This window comes from Drosophila virilis, unplaced genomic scaffold (assembly GCF_030788295.1).
Source record: "Drosophila virilis strain 15010-1051.87 unplaced genomic scaffold, Dvir_AGI_RSII-ME tig00002056, whole genome shotgun sequence".
In the NCBI taxonomy this organism is placed as follows: domain Eukaryota; kingdom Metazoa; phylum Arthropoda; class Insecta; order Diptera; family Drosophilidae; genus Drosophila; species Drosophila virilis.
In genome coordinates this window covers 39,336-50,777 of record NW_027212886.1, presented here as the reverse complement: position 1 = coordinate 50,777, position 11,442 = coordinate 39,336, and the positions used below count along the sequence as shown (strand labels likewise).

Sequence of the window (11,442 nt, the reverse complement as noted above, 5' to 3'; positions counted from 1 at the left end):
ACCTCGTTATATCAGAGCAGAGTTAGCGAACTTGAGAGTCTTACTCTTAAGAGCTACAGAACTGCTCATTCAATTGGGGCTATCGACGATAGAGCTAATTCTGACCTGTATGAAGGCACCTCAGCCAAAATGAAAAACATCACCATGGTGATTATTCGTGCCAAAAAAACCGAACATTTCCAGTTCTTTTTACACCATGCGATCGGTATTGCATAGCCAATAACTAAAATAATAAGAAGTTTTTCAGTTATCGGAACTTCGATACAGTAGAAGATACATTCAGTATTTAAGAAATTAGTAATGGTTTTGGCGACCTATCCATATTTAAAATATTTTAATGGCGGAACCTCGGTCCGAGTTTTTTTTTTTAATTAATAGATTGAAACAATCTAATTTAATACTTATATTGCTTATTTTATTTAAAGCAAAATATTAAATAAAATATTTTTCAACTGTTTATTTAAACGAGCCCGAACCTCGACCAAGCCAACATAAATATTTAAAAACATAATGCGCTCTACGGGTCAGCTGCGCATTCCGGACGGTATCAGACGAAGCAGCGCTGGTTATCGCAGGGATGATCCGCACAACAGCAAGGATGCAAAGCATGGAACGATGGCAAGCACGTTGGGATCGCTCATCTAAAGGACGCTGGATACATAGGCTTATCCCAAACTTGGAAGCCTGGATAAGCCGCAAGTATGGTAATACTAATTTTTACTTAAAGCAGCCTATTTGGCCACGGATGCTTCAGAAGCTACTTGAAGCGATTCGGCCACGATAACACAGACGAGTGTTCTTGGTGCGGCAGTGAAATCGCAGAGGACGCCAACCACATCATCTTTGAATGTGGAAGGTTCTCAGTGAACAGGCAGGGCCTAGAGGACAGCTTGAGGAGACCTATCACGGTGGACAACTTGTTCAGGAACAAGTTGAAGACCGCACAAAAATGGGAAGCTACCTACACTTTTGCAGCAGAAGTGATGCTGGAACTCAGGAGAGTTGAACGCAATAGATGGAGAGCGGAGGAAGTTTAGATGGTAACAACATGCCTGTGAAGCAATGCTTTGCGGCCGTTCCGCAGGCAATCCACGCCACCTAATCATCACGTACCCCCCTCCTCCTCTATGTAATCTTGCTTCCCAAACAAAAATTGAAACATGCCGCTTACCTTCGTTGATATATCAGCTGTTTATGTTTACGGTACTTTACCATTTTTCAAACATTGATAGAAATCTCGATAAATCATCGTAAAAAACTCAATATGTTCCGCGCGAATTTACACATTTCTCAAAAATGTGGCCTTTTTGAATGATGTGTGAAATGTGTTTTCTTATCTGGAAACGCACAGGGCGCATTTGTAGGGACCAACTGGCACAAAAATTTATCATTTCATCCCATTACACCAGCACCCGTTCACAGTCAAAAAAGTCACCGAAATATTATGCATGCATCCCATCGTAGTCGCTATTTGCTTTCGCACGACGCTGCATGATTTCGCTATCCAAGCGTCGGTGCGTTTCTTCACTCGCACTTTCGTGAGAATGAAGGAATGCTCGATAGATCAGGCCACATCACCGTTATAATTTAGATGTGGTGAATAATAATTGTGTTTGTATTTGTGTTTTTGCTGAAATTGAAGAAAAGTAGAAGGTCCGATTGCCACGCTTCGTTCTTTTTAATTCGACAGTGGAACAAGCAAGTCACATATTTTGAGCGCGCATAAATCATAGTAATTAACGGTGCAGTGGCTGTACACCGCTTCGGATTTTTAAGGGCATATCGAGCCCAACTCTTTTTAAAAGTCCCCAGTGCTCATACAGTTCGCGTTCAGCAGATGTTATTCGCTTTTAATTAATCAAGCGCGTAATTCTGAATTAACCTCTTTTTTTAGTGGATAAATTCTTACTTAGCTACCGGCCAGTCATTGCGCAACGACGCGTTCTTGTATTCATATATATATATACATATAAATTCAGCGTGGCTGGTCGGTCGTAGCCAATTTGTGAGTTGCGACGGCTCTAAGGGAGTGGAAAATATCAAAAGGGCCACGGATTTCTTAAGGATCACTACAGATTAACACTGCGGCGCCACCGGCACATAGCGTCTGAGTCTATACCCCGCGACCGCGTGTTTAGCCAGTGATAACCAAGCTTTGCTTATCTACTTCTACGTTGCCGCCCCTTTTTGATTAACGGAGTGTCTCCAACAAGGTATATGACCGCTTAAGTGTCCGCAGATCGAGATCGAATATACGTGCTAGGCGATTGGTTGGAATTTTTGCGTACACGCTTCGATCTAAATGATCATGCTATTTAGCCATTGATAACCAAGCTTTGCTGATCTACTTCTACTTTGCCGCCCTTTTTGATCAACGGAGTGTCTTCAACAAGGAATCGGACCGCATAAGTGTGCGCAGATCGAGATCGAATATATGTGCTGGGCGATTGGTTGGAATTTTTGCGTACACGCTTTGCAGCAGAAGTGATGCTGGAACTCAGGAGAGTTGAGTGCAGTAGATGGAGAGCGGAGGAAGTTTAGGTGGCAACAACATGCCTATGAAGCAATGCTTTGCGGCCGTTCCGCAGGCAATCCACGCCACCTAATCATCACGTACTATCTACATCCTAAGCATAAATTATTTATTATTTATAAATTTATGTGCAAATAAACAGAATACAAAAAAAAAACACACACACACACAATGGAAACATAACACCCCTTCCACCCCTCCCCCACAACCCCTTAATCCTTAACACCCCCCGCCACCCCTTTACCTTGCTTAACAACACTTGACCCTGATAATAAATGTAAACAAACATACTGTGCCAGAACATACAGTCCCCACCACGGTGACATCACTTCCTGTGCCAGAACATACAGTTCCTATCTACTCTCTACATAAGAATATAAAAAAAACGTGTTTCATCGACTTGGGAAATTCCAATTACTGCCCGATCAGTTTCGAAATCATTTTCAAGAAAAGGCCAGGTTGTGTTTTTTTGTTAATTTTGTACATACAAACATAGCCATGATAATTGTATAAGGCCATTAGAATCGAATAAATTCACAGCATTAATTTGTAGGATTACTCAACTGAATAAGTTTCTGTGCTTCGAAATTTTTTAACAAAAATGACATTTTTGACCCAATAAAATGTATATATTCCTTATCCGCATGGACATAGGAGTCCGTATTGTATTGATATTTTAAGCGTACGCAGTACTATGTTCAAGTTTATATTTTATCTATTCTAAAACTCTACAAGATTTAAATATATTCATAGATATCGATATTGATAAAAATATTTTTTTTATACCCTGAACCCATTAAAAATGGGTATAAGGGTATATTGTATTTGTGCAAAATCCAAATGTATGTAACAGGCAGAAGGAAGCATCACTGACCCCATAAAGTATATATATTCTTGATCAGCACCAATAGCCGAGTCGATCTAGCCATGTCCGTCTGTCTGTCCGTCCGTCCGTCCGGATGTATGAACGCAAGGATCTCAGAACCTATAAGATCTAGAGACGAAATTAGATGTAGGTGCTCCTAGTTCCCGCGCAGATCGAGTTTGTTTCCGATAATCGATAACTTACTCCGTTTCCAAGCAATCGATAAAAATCGATATCGGCATCCTGTGTTTTTTTTAGCAAATTGGGTAAATAATAAGAGCTAGAGCCACCAAACATGATATGTTGCTTCTAGAATATTATATATATGTCAAGTATCTTTCATTTTGTACCTATCGCTACTTCCCCGCTACCACCGCAGAGCTATAAATAAAATTAATAACCCAACTTTTATTGCCAACCAATTTAAACCACAATTTAAATGTAATTGTCTTTTTCAGAATATACAAATATTCTATGGTACAATAAGATATACTGTAGAAAATTTTATAAAGATCGGTTAAGAAAAACCAAAGTTATATGCAACTGCGCAATTGAATGGGGCAGCAGCTTTAAGAATTTCTGTATACATGTACACAAACACATTCATGCGCGTCTGCTTCGCATTCTAACAGCATGGTAATTGCATCTTTTTTAACTTAATTGTTGGTGTGGGTGCTGAGTAGAGGTATAGCAGGTGGTGCAGTCCGCCACGAGTTCGAGCCCTACCGGGGAAAGTATTATTATTTTTTTTTTTTTTGCTGGTGTGGCTGTTGAGTAGAGTCGACAGCAAGTATTGCGGTCAGTTGCGAGTTCGAGCCCTGCCAAGGGAACTTTTTTTTATTAATTTATTTGATGTTGGAATAAGAGGGTTCAGGGTATCCCCTAGTCGGGAGCTCCCTAGCTCCCCTAGAACCTCTTACTTGTTTTTTTATCAAGTCAGTTTCCTATATAGGCTACATGGTTTAGATATATTTAATTTTTCGAATACCTCGGTACAAATTTTCAACAGTTATTATAAAAGTAAGGATTTGCATTACATAAGGTGAAGTGGGCAGACACTTCCACAATTTTGTCATAAAATATATTCATGAAAAACTCTTAAGGCTTTTAATATAAAATATTCTTTACTTTACTTCTTTGCAAATATTATTTACACAACATCTGAATAACCATTTTTAATTACTTATTTTTATCACACAGTAGACTTTACTTTTTTAAATACTAAAATCTTATAATTTATGGAGTCAACTGCTTCAGACATCACATACTATCCAGATAAATCATCGTCATTTATAAATTGTACATATTTTTCTCGCAAACCAATGGCACCTTTAGATGATGTTAGAAAAATTACTGTGCCAATTACTAAAAGTCAGAAACAATGTAGACGGCACCTTTACATATTTTGTAAAACATTGCAAACAAAATTTGCACGCCACATAGAGTTTAAATATAGAATGGAACCAGTTAGAGAGATCAGCAGTTTATCAAAAGACAAACAGCAAAGAATGAAATTGCTTGAGGGATGCTACTTACAATGAAGGAACTTTTATAGTTTAAGGGAAAACTCAAAAAGAGGGCTTTGGATTTTGTGTGCTGCAATGGATGTAAAGCCTACTTACCGAAGACAACAACTCGGAATCAAATTAAAAATTAATGTAGTATATCCATAAAATATGCAACCGAGATATATTAACCTCTGCACGAAGTGCTGCAAATAATATTGCGAAATAAAATAATGCCTGTCCTTAATGACGTCGCCATTACTAGGACAATATTGTATGATCACCTAATTATATTGTTTACAAATTTAGAAGCAATGAAGCACACGGAAGTACAGCATGATATGATAACAGCAATTATGCGTTATCTAAGTCGCCCTTTGATAGTAATAAAATATGTTATTTCCCCTAAATATTATGATTCTGTTAAGTCTGGAATTCGTTATGTTGCTGAGTTTGATTATGATAATATTCGTTTTATGAAGCCTACTGCAGCGACAACTCTAACATGATTGGTAAAAATAGTACATGTGCGAGAATATTAAAAGCACAGATCATAAAATATTGCGACAATAGCATAAAATATTTAGAAAAGGAAAAGATTTTGTTCAGGATCTACCTGCTAAAGCTTTGAATGAGCTAAACTAGAAATTCAACATATCACCATTAACCTCGTTATATCAGAGCAGAGTTAGCGAACTTGAGAGTCTTACTCTTAAGAGCTACAGAACTGCTCATTCAATTGGGGCTATCGACGATAGAGCTAATTCTGACCTGTATGAAGGCACCTCAGACAAAATGAAAAACATCACCATGGTGATTATTCGTGCCAAAAAAACAGAATATTTCCAGTTCTTTTTACACCATGCGATCGGTATTGCATAGCCAATAACTAAAATAATAAGAAGTTTTTCAGTTATCGGAACTTCGATACAGTAGAAGATACATTCAGTATTTAAGAAATTAGTAATGGTTTTGGCGACCTATCGATATTTAAAATATTTTAATGGCGGAACCTCGGTCCGAGTTTTTTTTTTTTTAATTAATGGATTGAAACAATCTAATTTAATACTTATATTGCTTATTTTATTTAAAGCAAAATATTAAATAAAATATTTTTCAACTGTTTATTTAAACGAGCCCGAACCTCGACCAAGCCAACATAAATATTTAAAAAGATAATGCGCTCTACGGGTCAGCTGCGCATTCCGGACGGTATCAGACGAAGCAGCGCTGGTTACCGCAGGGATGATCCGCACAACATCATCTAAAGGACGCTGGACACATAGGCTTATCCCAAACTTGGAAGCCTGGATAAGCCGCAAGTATGGTAATACTAATTTTTACTTAACGCAGCCTATTTGGCCACGGATGCTTCAGAAGCTACTTGAAGCGATTCGGCCACGATAACACAGACGAGTGTTCTTGGTGCGGCAGTGAAATCGCAGAGGACGCCAACCACATCATCTTTGAATGTGGAAGGTTCTCAGTGAACAGGCAGGGCAGGGAGAGCGGAGGAAGTTTAGATGGCAACAACATGCCTGTGAAGCAATGCTTTGCGGCCGTTCCGCAGGCAATGCACGCCACCTAATCACGTACCCCCTCCTCTTCTATGTAATCTTGCTTCCCAAACAAAAATTGAAACATGCCGCTTACCTTCGTTGATATATCAGCTGTTTATGTTTACGGTACTTTACCCTTTCTCAAACATCGATAGAAATCTCGATAAATCATCGTAAAAAACTCAATATGTTCCGCGCGAATTTACACATTTCTCAAAAATGTGGCCTTTTTGAATGATGTGTGAAATGTGTTTTCTTATCTGGAAACGCACAGGGCGCATTTGTAGGGACAAACTGGCATAAAAATTTATCATTTCATCCCATTACACCAGCACCCGTTCACAGTCAAAAAAGTCACCGAAATATTATGCATGCATCCCATCGTAGTCGCTATTTGCTTTCGCACGACGCTGCATTATTTCGCTATCTCAGCGTCGGTGCGTTTCTTCACTCGCACTTTCGTGAGAATGAAGGAATGCTCGATAGATCAGGCCACATCACCGTTATAATTTAGATGTGGTGAATAATAATTGTGTTTGTATTTGTGTTTTTGCTGAAATTGAAGAAAAGTAGAAGGTCCGATTGCCACGCTTCGTTCTTTTTAATTCGACAGTGGAACAAGCAAGTCACATATTTTGAGCGCGCATAAATCATAGTAATTAACGGTGCAGTGGCTGTACACCGCTTCGGATTTTTAAGGGCATATCGAGCCCAACTCTTTTTAAAAGTCCCCAGTGCTCATACAGTTCGCGTTCAGCAGATGTTATTCGCTTTTAATTAATCAAGCGCGTAATTCTGAATTAACCCCTTTTTTAGTGGATAAAATCTTACTTAGCTACCGGCCAGCCATTGCGCAACGACGCGTTCTTGTATTCATATATATATACACATATAAATTCAGCGTGGCTGGTCGGTCGTAGCCAATTTGTGAGTTGCAACGGCTCTAAGGGAGTGGAAAATATCAAAAGGGCCACGGATTTCTTAAGGATCACTACAGATTAACACTGCGGCGCCACCGGCACATAGCGTCTGAGTCTATACCCCGCGACCGCGTGTTTAGCCAGTGATAACCAAGCTTTGCTTATCTACTTCTACGTTGCCGCCCCTTTTTGATTAACGGAGTGTCTCCAACAAGGTATATGACCGCTTAAGTGTCCGCAGATCGAGATCGAATATACGTGCTAGGCGATTGGTTGGAATTTTTGCGTACACGCTTCGATCTAAATGATCATGCTATTTAGCCATTGATAACCAAGCTTTGCTGATCTACTTCTACTTTGCCGCCCTTTTTGATCAACGGAGTGTCTTCAACAAGGAATCGGACCGCATAAGTGTGCGCAGATCGAGATCGAATATATGTGCTGGGCGATTGGTTGGAATTTTTGCGTACACGCTTTGCAGCAGAAGTGATGCTGGAACTCAGGAGAGTTGAGTGCAGTAGATGGAGAGCGGAGGAAGTTTAGGTGGCAACAACATGCCTATGAAGCAATGCTTTGCGGCCGTTCCGCAGGCAATCCACGCCACCTAATCATCACGTACTATCTACATCCTAAGCATAAATTATTTATTATTTATATATTTATGTGCAAATAAACAGAATACAAAAAAAAAACACACACACACACAATGGAAACATAACACCCCTTCCACCCCTCCCCCACAACCCCTTAATCCTTAACACCCCCCGCCACCCCTTTACCTTGCTTAACAACACTTGACCCTGATAATAAATGTAAACAAACATACTGTGCCAGAACATACAGTCCCCACCACGGTGACATCACTTCCTGTGCCAGAACATACAGTTCCTATCTACTCTCTACATAAGAATATAAAAAAAACGTGTTTCATCGACTTGGGAAATTCCAATTACTGCCCGATCAGTTTCGAAATCATTTTCAAGAAAAGGCCAGGTTGTGTTTTTTTGTTAATTTTGTACATACAAACATAGCCATGATAATTGTATAAGGCCATTAGAATCGAATAAATTCACAGCATTAATTTGTAGGATTACTCAACTGAATAAGTTTCTGTGCTTCGAAATTTTTTAACAAAAATGACATTTTTGACCCAATAAAATGTATATATTCCTTATCCGCATGGACATAGGAGTCCGTATTGTATTGATATTTTAAGCGTACGCAGTACTATGTTCAAGTTTATATTTTATCTATTCTAAAACTCTACAAGATTTAAATATATTCATAGATATCGATATTGATAAAAATATTTTTTTTATACCCTGAACCCATTAAAAATGGGTATAAGGGTATATTGTATTTGTGCAAAATCCAAATGTATGTAACAGGCAGAAGGAAGCATCACTGACCCCATAAAGTATATATATTCTTGATCAGCACCAATAGCCGAGTCGATCTAGCCATGTCCGTCTGTCTGTCCGTCCGTCCGTCCGGATGTATGAACGCAAGGATCTCAGAACCTATAAGATCTAGAGACGAAATTAGATGTAGGTGCTCCTAGTTCCCGCGCAGATCGAGTTTGTTTCCGATAATCGATAACTTACTCCGTTTCCAAGCAATCGATAAAAATCGATATCGGCATCCTGTGTTTTTTTTAGCAAATTGGGTAAATAATAAGAGCTAGAGCCACCAAACATGATATGTTGCTTCTAGAATATTATATATATGTCAAGTATCTTTCATTTTGTACCTATCGCTACTTCCCCGCTACCACCGCAGAGCTATAAATAAAATTAATAACCCAACTTTTATTGCCAACCAATTTAAACCACAATTTAAATGTAATTGTCTTTTTCAGAATATACAAATATTCTATGGTACAATAAGATATACTGTAGAAAATTTTATAAAGATCGGTTAAGAAAAACCAAAGTTATATGCAACTGCGCAATTGAATGGGGCAGCAGCTTTAAGAATTTCTGTATACATGTACACAAACACATTCATGCGCGTCTGCTTCGCATTCTAACAGCATGGTAATTGCATCTTTTTTAACTTAATTGTTGGTGTGGGTGCTGAGTAGAGGTATAGCAGGTGGTGCAGTCCGCCACGAGTTCGACCCCTACCGGGGAAAGTATTATTATTATTTTTTTTTTGCTGGTGTGGCTGTTGAGTAGAGTCGACAGCAGGTATTGCGGTCAGTTGCGAGTGCGAGCCCTGCCAAGGGAACTTTTTTTTATTAATTTATTTGATGTTGGAATAAGAGGGTTCAGGGTATCCCCTAGTCGGGAGCTCCCTAGCTCCCCTAGAACCTCTTACTTGTTTTTTTATCAAGTTAGTTTCCTATATAGGCTACATGGTTTAGATATATTTAATTTTTCGAATACCTCGGTACAAATTTTCAACAGTTATTATAAAAGTAAGGATATGCATTACATAAGGTGAAGTGGGCAGACACTTCCACAATTTTGTCATAAAATATATTCATGAAAAACTCTTAAGGCTTTTAATATAAAATATTCTTTACTTTACTTCTTTGCAAATATTATTTACACAACATCTGAATAACCATTTTTAATTACTTATTTTTATCGCACAGTAGACTTTACTTTTTTAAATACTAAAATCTTATAATTTATGGAGTCAACTGCTTCAGACATCACATACTATCCAGATAAATCATCGTCATTTATAAATTGTACATATTTTTCTCGCAAACCAATGGCACCTTTAGATGATGTTAGAAAAATTACTGTGCCAATTACTAAAAGTCAGAAACAATGTAGACGGCACCTTTACATATTTTGTAAAACATTGCAAACAAAATTTGCACGCCACATAGAGTTTAAATATAGAATGGAACCAGTTAGAGAGATCAGCAGTTTATCAAAAGACAAACAGCAAAGAATGAAATTGCTTTTATAGTTTCACGTCAATTAAGGGAAAACTCAAAAAGAGGGCTTTGGATTTTGTGTGCTGCAATGGATGTAAAGCCTACTTACCGAAGACAACAACTCGGAATCAAATTAAAAATTAATGTAGTATATCCATAAAATATGCAACCGAGATATATTAACCTCTGCACGAAGTGCTGCAAATAATATTGCGAAATAAAATAATGCCTGTCCTTAATGACGTCGCCATTACTAGGACAATATTGTATGATCACCTAATTATATTGTTTACAAATTTAGAAGCAATGAAGCACACGGAAGTACAGCATGATATGATAACAGCAATTATGCGTTATCTAAGTCGCCTTTTGATAGTAATAAAATGCGTTATTTCCCCTAAATATTATGATTCTGTTAAGTCTGGAATTCGTTATGTTGCTGAGTTTGATTATGATAATATTAGTTTTATGAAGCCTACTGCAGCGACAACTCTAACATGCTTGGTAAAAATAGTACATGTGCGAGAATATTAAAAGCACAGATCATAAAATATTGCGACAATAGCATAAAATATTTAGAAAAAGAAAAAATTTTGTTCAGGATCTACCTGCTAAAGCTTTGAATGAGCTAAACTAGAAATTCAACATATCACCATAACCTCGTTATATCAGAGCAGAGTTAGCGAACTTGAGAGTCTTACTCTTAAGAGCTACAGAACTGCTCATTCAATTGGGGCTATCGACGATAGAGCTAATTCTGACCTGTATGAAGGCACCTCAGCCAAAATGAAAAACATCACCATGGTGATTATTCGTGCCAAAAAAACCGAACATTTCCAGTTCTTTTTACACCATGCGATCGGTATTGCATAGCCAATAACTAAAATAATAAGAAGTTTTTCAGTTATCGGAACTTCGATACAGTAGAAGATACATTCAGTATTTAAGAAATTAGTAATGGTTTTGGCGACCTATCCATATTTAAAATATTTTAATGGCGGAACCTCGGTCCGAGTTTTTTTTTTTAATTAATAGATTGAAACAATCTAATTTAATACTTATATTGCTTATTTTATTTAAAGCAAAATATTAAATAAAATATTTTTCAACTGTTTATTTAAACGAGCCCGAACCTCGACCAAGCCAACATAAATATTTAAAAACATA

General features: G+C 37.8%; 1 protein-coding gene across 1 annotated transcript; it reads left to right on the top strand.

Moving 5' to 3' along the window:
- Positions 1–510: 510 nt before the first annotated feature.
- On the top strand, positions 511–1,037 carry LOC138911700 (uncharacterized). Its single transcript, XM_070211085.1, has 2 exons — positions 511–626; positions 731–1,037. Exons 1-2 carry the CDS (start codon positions 511–513, stop codon positions 1,035–1,037), a joined length of 423 nt encoding a protein of 140 aa, XP_070067186.1.
- The last annotated feature ends 10,405 nt before the right edge of the window (positions 1,038–11,442 follow it).